Source organism: Neolamprologus multifasciatus, chromosome 1, assembly GCF_963576455.1.
Source record: "Neolamprologus multifasciatus chromosome 1, fNeoMul1.2, whole genome shotgun sequence".
In the NCBI taxonomy this organism is placed as follows: domain Eukaryota; kingdom Metazoa; phylum Chordata; class Actinopteri; order Cichliformes; family Cichlidae; genus Neolamprologus; species Neolamprologus multifasciatus.
The window spans coordinates 36,539,133-36,557,399 of NC_140439.1; the positions used below are offsets into that span (position 1 = coordinate 36,539,133).

The following is an 18,267-nucleotide window of genomic DNA, read 5'->3' on the forward strand; positions in this document are numbered from 1 at the left end:
AGAATGTAGCTGTGTAAACCTCAAATATCTGCTCAGTTTATCAAGACACCACATATTTCCAAAAGCGCTCCGACGTTTTCGGAGACGTCTGTTACCCACTAGCTCGATAGCTAGCCGGGGGCTAGGCTAACTAGAGCCGTGAAAACACCGGACTCCCGGCAAATCGTTTTCAAACCCACCGCCGTCTTTCACTACTCAGGTTAAACATGATACATAAGTCACTTAGATAACTTCAAAATGTTATTGTTTGGCTTTTTTTAGTATTTTATTTGTTCCTGAGTAAATCGGTTTGGCTGAGATTAAAATTATAGTTTTTACACAGATGAATAAACGTCAAGCAGACAGCTGATTATCAGAAGTGTGAGATGCTGGAGAATATACTCCGGTGTCCTGTTATATTTTAGATAGCAAGGAGTTTATTAAACTTCACCGAAACAATCTGCAAATTTCATTAAAATTTAATAAACTATCATCTTGTCTTTATTTTTACCTTACATACCCTACATACCTTAAACACTTAAAGCTGTAAGCTAATGATAGTTATATAAGAGCAGATGCTGCTGGTGCAATAAGCTGTACGTTTTACGTCCAATGGATGATGATCTGATTAGTCGACTAATCGCAAAAATAATCAGTGACTAGTCAACTATCAAAATAATCGTTTGTGGCAGCCCTACAATGTATGAATGTGTGTAACTGGGTGAATGAGACCTGCAGTCGAAAGAGCTTTGAGCGCTCAGCAGAGTAGAAAGGTGCTATCTAAGTCCCAGTCCAGCACCATACTTCCTGTCTTGAATAAATTCAGTAAAGATGAGACAATGTGTGCAGAATGCTGTAAATCACAATTAAGTTAGAGCTGTGAACATTATACCCTGGAGAGTATTAACTTGATCTCCCCCTAAAGAGACTATAAATCCATATGCTTCTGAGTCTGCAAAAACCTGTACGTGACTAATTTACAGTTGAGCTTTGGGGTTTTTAATTTTCCACTAAGTTGCATCAGTTTTGTTACAACATATCAAAGTACGTGACACATTTCGTTATGACCTACCAAGCTCACATTTCCATCTTCGCACTGGTCATCAGCCTGCATTCTTTCTCGTTCTGATTGATGGTCTGTGACAGTCACACTCTACATTACCTAGAGTATCAGGTAGAACCTTTACTAATACCAACTAAATAATATTTTGGGGAATATACTCATTATTTGTAGACTCATCTCCAGGCATACACAATGAATGCAGGCTGATTACTGTTTGTTTCCAGTGTTTCCAAAAATTCCAACGCTCCGAGGTAAAGATGTTTTTTTAAATGAAAGATTAGGCCCATTATTAATTCCTCTCGTCTGACTTGTGGGATCTCAGTTGTTGTCAGTGCTCGCACAGAGAAGCCTATTTCCATTACTTATGCTGGTAAAATAATTAGTCGAGGTTTTGCTCAGCCAGCACATTCTCTTCACATGTTCAGCAGCATCCATCATTACCTGATGTACGGCACATCGGCTGTCTGCTCAGAATTAAATTCGCTTTAGAGAAATGGGACATGGCTGAAGGATTTTTATGATTTCCGAGATATTGAAATAGAAGCAGACAGAGAGGCCAGCGGATGCTCTCGGAAGATGAGAGGAGAGCAGAGGGAGAGAAGGAAGAAAAGTGTGGAAGCGAGAGTCGAGCATAAAAGGATTTTCTTCTCATTCTAAAAGAAGGTTGAGATAAATTAATGTGCACAGAGAAGGCACGGTGGAGAACAGCTGGCACACTCATTCCAATATTTGTAGAAACGTAGACTGTGTGTTTTTTAAGATGAATAATAGAAACTGAAATGAAATAATTGCACAATTAAAGTCTCCATGCAGTTATTTGTTTTTGTAATTTTCATTTGTTTAATTTAGAAAAATACACTTCGATTTGTCAGCAACTTCTCCCTGTAGGGTGCGCCTTCACTGAAGATTTTTAAATGGCTCCACTGTCATCAAAGAGCTCTTAGCTGTAGAGTGCATTGATTTAATAGACCCTGGTTCTATCATAGGGACTTGAATTGAGAGCCTGAGAGCACCAGTGTCAGACACCGCTCTGAATACTCTGTCAAAACTACTCAAATGCTTTTAACCTGCAGTTCAGCAAGGAGCAAACTCACGAAACATGGAAGTTAGTGGTTTCATAACAAAGTGTAATACAAGGATTAATGCCTCTGAGATCATCTCGAGTTGCAGACTGCACACTGGCAACGCAGGTGTGTGTCCGTGTGTGTGCGTGTTTGCGTGTAGGATATGCAACAGTCATTTCCAGGATTTTTTTGGGCGCTTTGAAGTAAACACTCTCATTGATTCACAGTCTCAAGGATTATGAAAATATTCTACTTATAGCATTACTTACACCCTCCTTGACATTTTAAATCCCATTTCAAGAACAAATGTGGAATTCAATAAGGGTGCACAAAGAAAGGACTAGTTAAATCTGCCTTGCTGAGATTAAGGCTCCCTCTCAGGCCCCCTGCTCCATTTCTCAATATTGATGGAAAGGTAAAAAAATGTAGTAAACAAAAAGTCCTTGAAATGTCCACATAACACAAGCAGAGAGTCAAATGCATGGTGCTCAGGGGGGAGCAGAGTGCGAAACACACGATGAGTAACTGCTTAAAACCAGCTGATGCAGTTTTCCAAACATGAGGACTTTATAAACTATTCCTGCCAGGAGAGTTGTCCTTTGGCAGATGCGTTGTCGAGAAGTGCGAAAATCCTCGCTCTCTCTCTTCTCACGTCTGTCTACGCTCCAGGGTGCCTGTATTGTGGGATCAATATGGAGAAATTGGGAAGATATATTAGTTTGTTATTATATGTGAGAGTCTGTAGACTTCCTTCACTGATCACACTGTAGTCATCTAATGCTGCCCCAGTGAATGGAGGTTGTTGTTCCACGAAAAAATAGCTAAAATTCAATCATGAAAGTGCATTTTCTGTTCCTTTTTCTGTTTAATGAACCAGATAAGTAGGATAGGGAAGGTGACGAGGTCTCATACAGCGGGCTGCCACGCTAACAACACTTCCACATCCATTTTCTGAATTAACTCATGACATTTTTTCCCCAATTAAAGGGTCTGAAGAGCTGATAAACCTGATATCATTAGATTGGCTCTACTTATGCTGGAAGAATTAAAATTTAAAAACTGAAAATGCTATTACACATTAAGTGTTTAGATGTTTAGCATTTAAAGATGAAAAATGAAGAAAAGGTACAGTTGATTCAGACAGAGTGTAGTGAGATGATTGCATGTGAGAGGTGGGAACTGAGAGATAGTTGCAACTGACCCTCTTGCATATGCATATATAGATGCAAAATAAAGGGAGGAAAATATTTAAATCAATCTAGCAAATTGCTTCACTAAAATTTGCAAAATGTTTTACTAATTGCACCGGTATTTACCGCTCTTAAAAAAGCGGGGGAGGCATAGCAGAGATTTAGATGTGTGTGCGTGAAGAGGCATTTCTCCACTCGGGTCAATTTATTTGGAATGCCAGACAGAGATGTGATATAATGTAGAGATTACCAAGCCATCTGATTGCAAGTTTGCTCAGTGAAGTCAGGAATGACCTGGAAGCTCCAACCAAAAGGAGCCATGCAATAGCAGTAGCAAAAAACATCCAAATCTTTGCTTTTTTGGCATCGTGTTCTTCTCAACATACTGTGGCTTCTGTGACAGGAATTTCACAGCCTGTACGATGGCGTTCAGAGCAAGATGGCTAAACAACAGAGAGAAAATGTTGACGTTGGACCCTGAAAAAATTCAGGCCCTGGATGAACATCAGGCGTAGGAAGTCTAAATAGCAACCCTATTATGGGCGATCGTGGCTCAAGAGTTGGGAGTTCGCCTTGTAATCGGAAGGTTGCCGGTTCGAGCCCCGGCTTGGTCAGTCTCCGTCGTTGTGTCCTTGGGCAAGACACTTCACCTGTTGCCTACTGGTGGTGGTCAGAGGGCCCGGTGGCGCCAGTGTCCGGCAGCCTCGCCTGTCAGTGCACCCCAGGGTGGCTGTGGCTACAATGTAGCTGCCATCACCAGTGTGTGAATGGGTGGATGACTGGTTGTGTAAAGCGCTTTGGGGTCCTTCGGGACTAGTAAAGCGCTATACAAATACAGGCCATTTACCATTTATTATGTATTGAAATAGTTTGAGGTTGTTTTTTGTCTGATCAATCCATTTACATTTATAATCTCAAAGATATTTCTCCTTAATAAAGTTTTGTTACACTTGAATAAACAGCAAAATGTTAAATTAATAAAATGCTTATAATTTCAGGACCATGGACAGCGCAAACGCTGTGCTCACTCAGAGTATAGAACTAAACGTTTGTCTGTCAGACATTTCCAATTTGTTTTGTCCCTTGAAGCGAAATATGTTGTCCTAATACAAGAATGCTACAGAACCCAATGTCAAAATATTGTCATAGATCTTACAGTCCTACATGAAGCCAGTTTCTATTATAACAACTCTTTCTAGAATATCTAAATATCATCTTAGTTTTCAACCTCGTGCTAAATTGTGGGATTCTTGGCAGATTTGACATGTCATTGGAATGAACTGACTGCACCTTTGTGTAGAACACAAAACTTTTGTCAATCACCATGAAACTATTTGGGGATTGCACTCACACGCTACTTTACACCGCTTAGTAAATGTGACCCTTGGGCATTTAGCAGGCAGTGAGTGGAATGAAAATCCTTTTCGAAACAAGTCTCACCACTCAGCATTCTCAAATGCATTTGTGTTGATTTTGGTCATTATTTTGAATCATTATCGATTTTATTTTACTTTTAAGCTGAACATTTATTATGTTTCTTATAAGATAGGAAAACTGTATATTATAGGTAATAAATGTGCACACTACACTGCAGCCCTAATCAGCACTTTCCCAGAAAAGTGCACACTGTACAGCACCGTACATACACACCAGTATACAAGTATAAATGCAGTGACGTTGCCCACTATGGCATGGGCTGTATGGCAGCTCAACACAGGACTATACATCAGGCTTCAGACATATCTGCAGCACCTTAATAAGCCCTGTCAGCATGTACTCCACAGCGGCTGTGGCTGCTTGCTGCTATTATTAATTCTTACATACTTGAAGAGTCTCGCTTCCCAGAAAACTAGACCTGCATCACACATAGGTTCCCTAAAATGAAAAGAGGATTACTCCACCTCTGATTTCAGCCTTTCTCATCAATTAACCAAGAGCACAGTCGAAACACGGATCTGGCTGATGCTTCAAAGCGTCAGCTGTGAGGGGAAGCTCGGTTCAGTCAATTGCATGCTTTGTCTGATGTTTGAGCAGGAAGCGGCAAACATTTCTCTGCTGATTGGTCATCATATAGTCATTTGATAACGGAGATTGTTATTTTCTTGCCATAGGTCAGTCGGATAAGCCGTGCACTGTAATCTTGTGGTCAAATGGAAAAGTCTGGCTTGCTAGAGATTAAACTCAACCTTGTTGTTCTGATCCTGGGAAAGATAGTGTGAAAGTTTACCTTCTGTTCCCTTCAGCTGCTCCTCTTATCACTGAAAGGAGTCCTGAACTGAAACTGGTTTAGAATTCATGAAATCATTTGAACTTTTTGTCAGTCATCCACAAGAAGTTTTGATTTTTCTTATGTGGTATGAGAGCTTGAAGTTAATCGTGTATTTCAGTGGCTATGATAAAGACAAATAATGACTTTGAGTACAATGAAGCCAACAAAGAATTATGTTTCAGCTGAGAACTAAACATAAATGTGCTTAAATAACAATATTAGGGCTGCACGATTTTGCATAAAATGAGAATCACGATTCTCTCACGATTTTCTTTCCCAGTATAAATATTTATTGCACTTATTAACTGCACATCAACTTCGTAACAGTTGAGACTGAACATAAAAACAGTAAATAAACATAAAAACAATAAATGTCTCACGTTTTGTCGTTGCCGCAAAATGTTGTACTGCTTGAAATTCCGTCTCCACCGTTGCTCGACACTGCGTGTATAGAGCAGGTAGTGCAACAATAGAAAAATAGTTGCGGGACGGCACTGTGTAGCGCAGTGGTTCCCAAACTTTTTTTGCTGGGCCCCCCTTGTTTTACAAGAAAAATCTTCGCGCCCCCCCTCGCGCGCGCACGCACGAACATCCTCCAACCACACACACCCATATTTTGCTCCATTGCGGTTTATTTCACACCTCAAACATTTAGTAAACAATTAAGCAAATACAAGTAATCTGCAATAAATTACAGGTAGTAAGAAAATAAACTACTAAGTCTTTTACGCTGCGTCCACACCTACACGGGTATTTTTGAAAACGCAGCTGTTTCGTCCACACGTAAACGGCGTTTCGAATCACCGAGAACGGAGATTATTTAAAACTCCTTTTTTGCGTTTATGTGTGGACGAGGAATACAGAGTTCGTCACTCAACGTCAAAGGTATGTGCCTTTTTTCACGTCACGCTGTGCGCCACGTTATTGTTTACATGAGATGAATTGAAGAATGGCAGATAGAGACGAAATACTGTTAATCTGACTATCTACAGGTTTTACAGCTTACATATACAAGCAGTTACTGTCCCTCCATTTAGAAAGGCAGAGGGGTCACGGTGTAATTATTTTACATGTAGTTATTGTTGTTTTTTCCTGTGTAATAATATTCAACATTGCTATCAATAGATTTTTCAAAAAATCCCTCTGCAAAATGGGTTCAAAAACATAAACAGCTGTGGGATCCTGTTTGTCCGTGATTTGAACCGGGGGAACAAATCGTGTCAGGATCAGCCTGATGTTATTTGTATCCCGCTGTAACTTTACTGTATAAAGAGCAAACATCTCCAACATGTCAGGAGTAGTTAGTCATTACAACAAGTGTTTGTGAACTACAAATCAAGAATGTGGGATCCTGTTTGTCCGTGATTTAAACAGCCCAGCGCTGCTCCCGAAACAGGGAAAACCAATCCTGCAGGGAGACCTACCTCGGCACTTGTGCAGGTGAAATCAAAGGGAAGATTTGCTTCACCATATTTTCTAGTCTTTGGCTTAGAATGAAGTTGGTTTGGAAACATATTCAGCGATGCTTCATCTCCTGCTTTGCGTTTGTGTGGGCGCCCCGTGCTAGCAGTGTCCAAGCATTGTTGTTGTTTTTTCCCCCTTTTCATGCCGCGCCCCCCCTGCAATGGCTCTGCGCCCTGCCAATTTTAGCATCACACGGCACAGCTTCTGTATCACGTGGTATAAGGCTCCGCCCTTGTCATTTGTTGAGCAGGAAGAGTGAGCGCTTGTTTTCATGCAGATTACGTCCCGGATCAAAATGCGGTACAATCGTCGTCGTCTTTTTTTTTTTTTTTTTTTTTCTTTCAAATCGTTGGCTGTGTCCCAATTCAGGGTCTGCACGCTTGAAGTACGCGCACTACGCGTACTTCGTACGGTGCGTACTATAAGTACGAGAAGTGAGGAAGTGAGAGGCTTGTGAAATGGTCTAGCCTTCGTCGCGCTGTTCAGGTTGCCTAGCAACCATGATACTAACCACGAGAAACGCAAGATTGTGTGACATAAATGAAGGAGAAAAAACGTTTTGTTGGTCATTCATTTTTGTCATGACATCACTTTGATTAGTTGAGTATCTGAGGCTGAAACCACAGGACTGTAAAACATGATTGTTGGGCTTCATTTCTGTACTGAACAGTCATTACAAGAGTAGTTAGTAAATAACAATTAGCTCTTGTTGTTCATGAGACTAAAGTCATCTCACTGTGGTAATGTAAATATAATATGGCCAATATTATAGTATTGTCAGATTATTATGATATCTATATCTATATCTATCTATATATATACCTATATCTATATATATATATAGATATAGAGATATATATCTCATATATATATATATATATATATATATATATCTACAGTCAGTACTTACTTTTGACAGTTCACTCTTGGCTGCTCCCTTCTGCCATATTTTGCAGCAAAATTATCCACACCCACCGCCGCGCTATGAATTGTGGGATATATGGGACCACGAAGCGTGCACCGGACCACGCTTGATATTTGGGGAAATCGACGGCCCATTTGGAGTATGCATTTGAAGTACACTTCGAATTGGGACAGCCGTCGTCGCGTGGCGGTGATGTAATCGCACTTAAAATGCGTACTTCAAGTGTGCAGACCCTGAATTGGGACACAGCATTTGTCATTTGGAAATGAGATCGCTCATAAGTATGAATTGAGATCGCGATTTTTCTAACGATTAATCGTGCAGCCCTAAACAATATGCTTTTTTTGTCCTTATTAATACTTTGTGTGTTATTATGTTTGAAAGAAAAACCGGTAAATCTAGTAATTATAAAAAAAACCCCGGTGTGTTTTTATATAATTACTAGATTTAATTCGGAATTCCAAAACATTTACAGCATTTGTCTTTTATGGAAGATACAATGCCACCAGCCTCTCCTTGGTGTTTTGCTTTATCAAAGCGTTTTGTTAAAGGAAACATTCTTGGAATCTTACAAGTAATCACGAGGGCTTCATAAAATCCTCATTTGTCTGACCTTTTCTGAAGGACTGCAAAAAAGACAAAGCCACAGTTCGTTCTCACTCTTTTGTCTCCGTTATTCATATAAAACTTCATCATATAAAGTAAGTATTTGGCCCTTTTGTGTCTATTTAAGGGACAGCTGTGGCTCAGAAGTTAGAGCGTCTGGCTCCCTCCCCGCATATCAAAGTGTCCTTGGGCGAGATACTGAATCTCGTATAAATGCCTCAGATCCAGCCAAATATGTGATAGAATAAACTGTGTGAGTGTGTGTGTGTGTGTGTGTGCGAATGTGGCATGTAGTGCGAAGCGCTTTGAGTGGTTGATAAGACTAGGATAGTGCCATATAAACGCAGTCCATTTACCATTTATTTGTGTAAAATCACAAGCCTTGAGGCAGGAGGGCATCTGTGCACCGCCTCCAATGAAGCCTCTGGGAAGGAGAAAGCAGAAGTCAGTTGTGAGGTTGGATCAAAGCCAGGTGCAAAGGCTGCCACACTGCGTTAGGAGTTACTACCCTCTCCCCCCGCCAGCCCCTATCCCTCCTGACTGTCTCTCTGTCTGCCTGTGTCCTTGTTTCTCCCTCTGGACTGACTGATGGGAGCTGACATTAGCCTCGATCCCTCACGTTGTATCCGCTGAGCCCATTCTGAGCCCCCTGTCTTGTCTCTTAATGCCTAGGCTCTGTCTCCTTCTCTACGCTCACAAACCTAATCACCCTGCCCACCCCTTTTTATATATATGTGTGTGTGTGTGTTCTTTTACTTCGTTCTCTGTGAGACGAACTTTGAGTCTCGTAGTGTTGATAACAATGAAATTAGTTGGGTTTTCTTACGTAGAGCAGTTTGTTAGTCCTGGTCCTTTGTGTATTGGCTCCCATCTACATGTTAACTTGCACAATTGAAATGTTTTTGTTAACAGCTCTAACTGCTTAGACTAAGGCCTCAAAGATATTTCTTCCTTTTAAGCATTTGCCTTCTTAAGCTCAAAATTCCCTGGAAGATACCCACTTGATCTAAGAGTTAACCAAAGTCTGAAATATTAACTTTATCTTAATTTTGAAATATAGTTTTTGCATTTCTCTGAGATCTGAAGCTGAAATTTCATTAGTAAAGGTTAAACACATTGAGACTGACTGAGTTTATTAAAAGCCATTTCATGTGGTAATATTTCAAAGTAATCTAAACTAACCAAAGCCTTGAGTTTTGTGTAACCAAACAGCCCAAACCCATCACATTTTGGTGACTATTACTATTATTATCATTATTAGTTATAATCTGAATCTGCTAGATTAGAAAATTGTTAACAAAAGGACTTCTGGGATGTCATGCTAGGAGAAGCAGCCTGATTCTCCTGCTGTGGGAGAGAAACCTTTCAACAAACAGCCAAACAATTAATGCAAACTGCCTTTGAGAAAACCTACCATGTCTGCTCAAACCAAAGAGGCAGAAAAGAAAGCAAAGCCACAAGAAAAAGATGATAAACAAGACCAAATGGACACCGGTGAGACACGGATTGAAGAAAACATGGCTGCTGTGCTAACTGAGTTGCACAACTGATGAAAGAGCACACTCAGGCCTCCCTAGACACAGAGGCCACTTTATTGAGGGTGGAAGCCACTCTATGCGATGTGGAGTGTACTGGAGTGTACAACGAAGCTAGAACAAGAAGTTGTGAATATTGAACAGAGACTGAGTGAAGTAGAGGACAAAATACTCCAACATGTAAAAGCTGTTTGTTATAAAGGGCAAAGATAAGAAAAGTTATGGGTCAAGTATGATGACCTGGAGTCAAGATCAAGATGGGACGACCTACACACGCTGTGAAAGAAGACGGGGAGTATGAGAATGAAATGAGTGATCTCTTAACAAACCTGCTGCTCACATCACTTGAACTAATGGAGGATGTAGACCTGTGTCAAAACAGGTCTCGGATCCCAAACCATGAAGCTGAAGCACTTTGCCCCTCCAAGATCCATTACAGTGAGATATTTCTGACTACAGAGCTGAAGAAAAGACACTCGACTAAGCTTGGAGAACACGGTGGCTGACATATCAAGAGTTTTTGTACAAAACCTTGACTGTTATGGGAATGTGGACTGGATAATGGTTATACGTATAACATCAGACTCACACGTCAAAGGGAAGAGATGTTGTTCAGAGAGGGGTCAGCCAAGGTGGTCGACTCCAGTTCTCTGCTTTAAATATTAAAGCTAAATTAAATATGTCAGAATTACAACATTAAAGTTGTAAACAGTGTTGGGGAGTAACGGAATACATGTACCGCCGTTACGTATTTAAAATACAAAATATGAGTAACTGTATTCCGTTACAGTTACCGTTTAAAAAGGTGGTATTTAGAATACAGTTACTTTGTTGAAATAAATGGATTACACGGCGGTACTTCCCTGTTTCATATTGTGGCGGGTCAGGACTGTTTGGGTTTTGTTTGACAGCTACGTTCTGTTGTTCCAGGCGGCAGCGTTACGGTTGCCATGGTTACAGGGTGACGCTCTCTCTGTGCGTTTCCTGGGTGAGAGAGGCCTTTTTGTTGTTGTTGTGCTAAGCTAATAAGCAGAATGCTACAGGTATAGCTCTAAAGAATGTAGCATCATGGGCAGTGTAGTCCGTGCTGCAGGGAGAATGGACTGCCATACACGTTATGTGTCTGTGAGCGAGGGAGGGAGAAAAAGGGAAAGTACAGCTGTCATCGAGCAAAAACGGGAGCTGGAAGCATGTAAATATAATAATAACCACTGCAGCCAAGAAGAGAGCCTGACGAGCCCAGTTGTAAGTAAGCTATTAAGACTCGACTGTACACCGTGTTCGTGTTTTCCTCCGAAACAATAAGTTCCGTTGGAGCAGCCTTTCAACGCCTCTCTCTGTCTCTCGCTAGCAAAGTTGACCCAGACAACAAAGTAAAGCTAGTTTTTGGCTACAAGCCTGACACAGAACCCACTGTATTAGCCAGAGGTCCCTTTACTACGGTTCGGAGCCGCGGACCTTCAGTAACAGTAATAAATCACAGCAATAGTACATTCATGTAGTTGTAAACAGCATGATAATATATTAAGTAATCCAAAGTATTCAGAATACGTTACTCTCATTGAGTAACGTAACGGAATACGTTACAGAATACATTTTGGGGCATGTAATCTGTATTCTGTAATGGAATACATTTTAAAAGTAACCTTCCCAACACTGGCTGTAAATGATGATATGACCTCGTTTCTTCTATCTCTATTCCCTAACTTAGAATGGTGAATATGGAGGTTATTGGATCAGTCAATCGAAATCTCAGACACTGATGTTGGTGGGACACTGGCCTACATTTAGATTTCTGGTGTCATCGTGAGTTCAGATAGGGATTGTCATGTCAACCTCTGACATGTTTCAAAGCTAACTATCAAAAGCCGATGGGTGAAATAAAAGCCAGCCTAAAAACATGTGGGACAATACACATGAATGGATTACCTAGATTACTCGTTTCGTTTCAGTCTTTATCTGACCTACATTTAAAACAATAAATAAATGACTATCTAAAGTCATTTGGAAAAAAACAAACAAACTGGAATTGGGCAGCCCAGCTCAAGTCAGTGGTTACATGAATATCTCAAGATAACTAAACCAACTGGGTCAGGATGGAAAAGGGTGAAGGCTCCACATATTTTAGATAGAATCCCATTCAAGAGTGAAGATATCGGGAGAGGAAATAATTCATGACTAGGTTAAAAAAAAAAATCCCCACTGTGAGAAAAAACGAGGATTCTCAAGTTCAGCTTCCAGCAGGTGAGGATTGCACTTAACTCTCACTTTATTCCCTCCCAACTAGAAGCAGGGTTTAGAAAGTGGGAATGAAACAGCTCGATACTCTTGGACCAGCTGTTTGAAGCAGAAGACCTGGTGTTCTTTGAGCAGCTTCAGCACAAATATGATCGTCCACCACATTATTTTTCAGCTGTAGAGTAAGGCAAAAAATGGGACAAGCTGCATGCCGTGCCATTAAAATATGAAGCAATTTGTTACCATTAACACCCCCCACCCGCTCCAACCCTTGTAGCATCAAAATTTGTGAACATATACAAAATGAATTCATAAAGAGAGGTGTCCTTAAACCATCTTACTCTGTATATAATGGGCCAACTGCCAGAAGGATTAAAAGGCGACAATAGGACATTCCTACTGAAAGTCTTTTTATTAGTTGATAAGAAGACGATCGCAATCTCATGGACGAGGCCGCAGCCTCCCACAGTGGATCGATGGAGGGAGAAGGTTAAGAAGGTTTGCTACATGGACAGCATATACTACGAGATAACAACTAAAACTAGATATATTCTCAATAAAATGGGTCTCAGTTGTCTCTTGTTTCCTCATTTGAGAATATCTTTTTGCTCTTCTGTTTTTGGTGCTACCACTACTTTGTGCTCCTCTCTGCTGTGAGTGACACATACTGTTACCTGTCTCTGTAATAATCTGACCCACACTAAACTCATGGACGGGACATACACACACACAATGGACAACCGTACCCTCAAACACACAATAATAACGGACTGAACCACCACTCACAACCACTAGCCCTTTATATAGCCTCTGTAGAAATTATCCACATATCTCACTTATCTTAACTGCACTACTGTATAATTCTGTGTAAATAATCATTCTGTACATACGATAATTTTTAATCCTACAACTGTTTATAACTTGCATAGTTCACATTTCTGTATAACTGTATATCTCAGATTTCTGTATAGTTTTTTTTTTTTGTTATTTATATCCTGTTCATAGCCTGTACATAGCTTGTACTCACTACAGCCTGTACATACTTATAGTTATAGAATATTCATAACATACTTCATACCGTGTACACTATAACATACCATAATAGACCCATTTCTGTAATATACTTACATATCTATATTATTGCTAATATATATTGTAATATATCTATCTCACTAAAGCACTTCTGGATGGATGCAAACTGCATTTCGTTGCCCTGTACCTGTGCATGTGCAATGACAATAAAGTTGAATTCTATTTTTATTCTATTCTAATAATGCAAGAGTGTTGTTAGGATTGTTGAATGCCATAATTTGTTTGTTTACGTTTCATTTCTCTCATGTCACGTGACTACGGAGCTAAATATGGACATTACACTCTGTTGCACTTATGCTGCGTGTGTGAAAAAGAGACGTGATTGATTGGACTGTCTGATTTCACTTGATGAATGGAAATAAAAAGTTCAAAAAGAGAACAGAAAGTTGTTATCTACCCAGCAGGAGTGCCACACTTATTTCATCCAAGCTGTCTAAGCTGTGTTTCTCAGGCATCTTGCAACATTTCCATGCACGGCATCCTTTAAACCTGTGGGCTCTATGAACCTCATCATTCCCATCATTGTTCATTGTTGGTCTGCTCTTTCTCTACATACAGGATGAGGTCATTACTTTATAAAACATCACAAGTGTTTAGATGCATAAAAAAAGTCCATATTTTGAATAGAACATTGGTATGAACATGGATCTGAGTTAGAGTTTAGCTCAGTGGAGCGGAAAATTCAAATTATTTAACACAAGATTTTCATTTTGTAGATTTCAGTCAGGATCTGTCCATAATCTTCAAAAAGTATATTTTGCTTATTCTAGCTCTGTATTAATTTGTGTATCGTCTGTTATCAATATCCAGTATTTTTCTACACACGGAGTTTAATTGGCTGCACACTGGCTGCCAAAGTCTATTTTGTAAGTCATATTTTAGCTGTTACTTTCTTGGTCTCATTTTGAATGTTGAAGGTTCACTGAATTGTGAATAATATATGTGAATGTTTGATAGAGTGCACTGAAGTGTAGAAGTGCTTGTATGAATAGGTGAATGAGGCTCAAACAGAGTAGAAAAGCGCTATATAAGAACTAAAGTTGCTGTTGTTCGTCTGCTGGTTTGTTTGGCTGTGGATATGATTTGGCTGTTAAGGCTGGTTGGAACAAGCTAAACTGATACCAATCTGGGCTTTTTTTAGTCTGTGTGTCTAATTATTTCTTGACTTTCTACTGCGTTTGTTGTACTTTCCATCCATTATCAATCAGTCGCAGTGAATTCCTGTACACTGAAAATTCTGCAGAGATCATTTTATTCTGTACTGTTGGATAACATTTGTACTCTGCTGAATTCTCACTGACTAACGCTGACTGATTTTTGCAGGTGCGTACAACAACACCTGGGTGTTAACATTAAAAAGCAAATCATTTTAACTTCAACTTTCCCAATTATGGTGCTGTATGGGAAGCTTTAAATGTGGTGCTGATTTAATCTCTATAAAGGCAAAATTGTCCGCGCCACTCCTTCAAAAATTCGACTTCAATTATTTGCATATACACAGTGCCAGCTTCTGGTTATTATTCATGATTGTTTTGATCCAAAATCTGATGATAAGTGGTGTCTCATGGGAGTTGCAGGGCCATCTACTGCCAGAGATTTGGTTACTGCTGCCCAGATATTCACTGTGTTGGCCAGGTTAATGCTCCTACCTGACAGACTAAACGTCTGTGTCGGTGGAATAATCTGCTGGGATCGCCTGTACAGTCTTTGAACATTTGAGTCTTCGGGGTAATTTTTACATTTTGATTAACTGGAGTCAGACTGGCACTGAGAAACAAAAGAAGAGTAACATTTTTCCCTCAAAGGTTCAAAGCATTTTATGATTAGAACCGAATACAAAATCAGCAAATACGTTTATTGACAGGAGCTGAAATCGAACTCCTGAGCTCTTTCTTCACCAACAAACATACTGTAGGCGCACTGAGACAAACACACAGAAAAACAGACGCAAAATAACTTACAAACAAGTGATTTTATCAGATACAGTAAGCCTTTTGAAATAATTTATCATCATAGCTCTAGTCTGGAGTGTTGTGGACTATTTTTTACTTTAGCAGTTTGAAAATAATTGGATTTATCCTTGAGCGGGGCGGAAATAATGAGGCCACTTACAGTTACAATTCTCTCTGTGTGTGTGTGTATGTATTGCTCAGACATCACAGCGAAGGAGTTCATTGAACTGAGGGGGAAGCAGCGGAGCCGCTACGAGCTGCTGGTGGACTTCCTGTCTGAGATGCTCTCGGTCCCACCCGATGATGTCAACATCTTTAGCCTCATGGACGTGAAGGAGCGAATGCTGGATGTTCGCTTTGCTGTGCATAGTGGCCCGTCTTTCCTTCAGCCCGAGAAAATGCATGGTTACCTGGCCGCTCACAAGCAAAAGGTAGGTTGTTCTTTGTCTATTTTAGGCTTTTCTCCACACCGACACTCAGTTTTCTCATAATAAAGGCCACTCAACCTGATTATTGGCCGATCTGTTGACAACACAACCTCTCGAATGACGCTCAGGTAATCTAACCAAGCGTACGTCAGTGAGCAAGTGCACTGCAACGCCACTTGTAGGGTAAGACACTCTGACATCTCACGTGCACGTGAGTAAGCCTCCCAAAATTGGGTTGTGCTCTCTCACTGTATGGTTGCAGTTGTTGGTTGCAAGCACAAGTTTAGCCTCTGGCAGTGTTTTGGCTGATGTCTACATTAAAATGTAACATATCAGTTAGCAGTCAAAATCTGTGACGTTTTCTCAGTGTGCTGGATGCATGATGCGGGCCTGACAGTCACAATTCTGGACAATACAAAGAAACCAACCAATCAACCTAATTGCAGCAGAGATAAAACAAGTGGTGTGTCAGATTTGTCAAATGAACTCACCCGGAGCCGCAGATGGTAACTAACAAAACAACCAGCTACCTAAAGTACAGTACTGCATATAAAACACTCCCCCTAAGCCTGTCACACAGGTGCTGTCACCAGATCTCCACACCACTGCTGGGTCATTTGATCTCTCATCGGGTTTAGTTTAGATTAGGTTTATATAATAACATATTGTGTTAAGATAACCAAAATATCACTGCTTTGTTAATGTAGACCTAGTATTCTCACTGTGCCTGGAACTGGAAATATATCCAGGTCAACAATAGATAGCTAGCAAATGTTAGCTAATTAGTAGGGGTACAACACTCGTATTGATATTGAACCGTTCGATACAGTGCTTTTGGTTCGGTACGCATATGTATGAACAATACAACATTTTTAATTTATTTTATCAACTTTCCTTCTGACGATGCTGTCTGTGTTGAGCGCTCAGTCTATCTGCGCTCGACAGTGCAGCCTAGGCGGAGTAGTCGAACGCAGATTCACTGAGCGCAGGGCAAGCTAGCGAGACAGAAGTAAAGCTCTCCTTGCAACATGGCAAATTGAACCTCCCCCACCCTCATTCAGATCTGGCGTTTGGAACTATTTTGGTTTTCATGCGACGTATGACCCTGAAGATAAGCGTGTCATGGACTAAAGTAAAACAGTATGTCGGATGTGCCACAATGCCCAGTTACATTGGTGGGAACTAGTGCGTTAGCGCAGTTAGCTCGTTAACGTGTTGGCCGCACGGGGCGATCCATGGTAGCTCGTTAACTTGCCGTGTTGTGGCGTTAACGTCATTTCAACGAGATTTACGCTGATAGCACTAGTGGGAACACACAACGAATATGACTGCACATTTACTCTGACATCATCCTAGTGCAAAGACAAGTGGAAGCAGACAAAAACAACAAGCACGCATGCTACAAACTTTACCCGAGTCATTTAGTCAGCCGTTAGCACATGATTCTCCTTATGGGGACCTGATATGTTTAATATGCTGCTGAGAATTTAGCCCAGAAGAAGCGTATAGTATAGCTTTTATTTTGGAAAGAGACATTTCTCTGTAATAAACTCTCTTTTCCAAAGATGAGTGATTTCTCGATCAGATAGATTTATTATTTTATCCCTTTGTTGTTTCAGCAACATTAAATTTAAAAACTGTACTTTTGAGTTAAAATATATATTTATAATTTTAATAAATGACAAATTAAAAAGGCATGAACATTTTTTTTTCATTTTTTCGAAAAAATATCGAACCGTGACACCAAAGTATCTAACCGAACCGTGAATTTTGTGTATCGTTGCACCCCTACTAATTAGCCCTAATTAGCACTGACTTCTTATTCATTTCCAAAATGCCAGCATAACTGACACACCCAGTTCAAAAACACACACCATTTTCTGTTTCCACCTTGCTGGCGGTTTAACTGGAGAGACTTTACACAAAATGTATTTAAAGCATCACCGAAGTCGGCACACTTGTCTCCTGCTTTGGAAAAACACATTTGACCTGATTTCTATGCTCAAAGCCTTTTTGAGAGAAAAACATATAGTTTATCTTCTATGCCTCTATAACTATACCTGACTGTGGTTTTCCCTCCCCTGACCCACCAAATGCCAGAGTGTGGCTGTGTTGTGTACAGCTGTGTCATTTGACACCTGTAGCACACACTGAACGTGCCCCCGAGACAGAAGGACCTGTCACGGTACAGCAGCTGCCAATCCAGGAAGCAAAATGATAACATTGCTGCTTGATGGCCATGTAGGTGCTGAGAGAAAGCACAGTGTATTCTGACTTGGTGATGCTCATCAGACTACCTATCGAAACTGCTAGTTGTTGTCTGTAAACAATAAGCTGTCATAAATGGGGAAAACCTGTCTCACCTGCTTCCACAGTAGTGTAGGCGGTGCTGACATGCAGCAGTAATATTCACCAAATAGTGCTTTCTGCTGTGATCTCTATTGCTTGAAAACAACTCCACT

The 18,267-nt window shown here is 40.4% G+C and overlaps 1 protein-coding gene across 3 annotated transcripts in view; it reads left to right on the forward strand.

Annotated features, from left to right (window-relative positions):
• Positions 1 to 18,267, forward strand: part of LOC146526191 (neural-cadherin-like) — a 381,462-nt gene that overhangs the window by 214,572 nt on the left and 148,623 nt on the right. For all 3 annotated transcript variants that reach the window (XM_085183449.1, XM_085183576.1, XM_085183527.1), the window contains exon 25: positions 15,579 to 15,808. In XM_085183449.1, the coding sequence (XP_085039575.1) occupies positions 15,579 to 15,808 (230 nt within the window). The remainder of the gene's footprint in view (positions 1 to 15,578; positions 15,809 to 18,267) is intronic.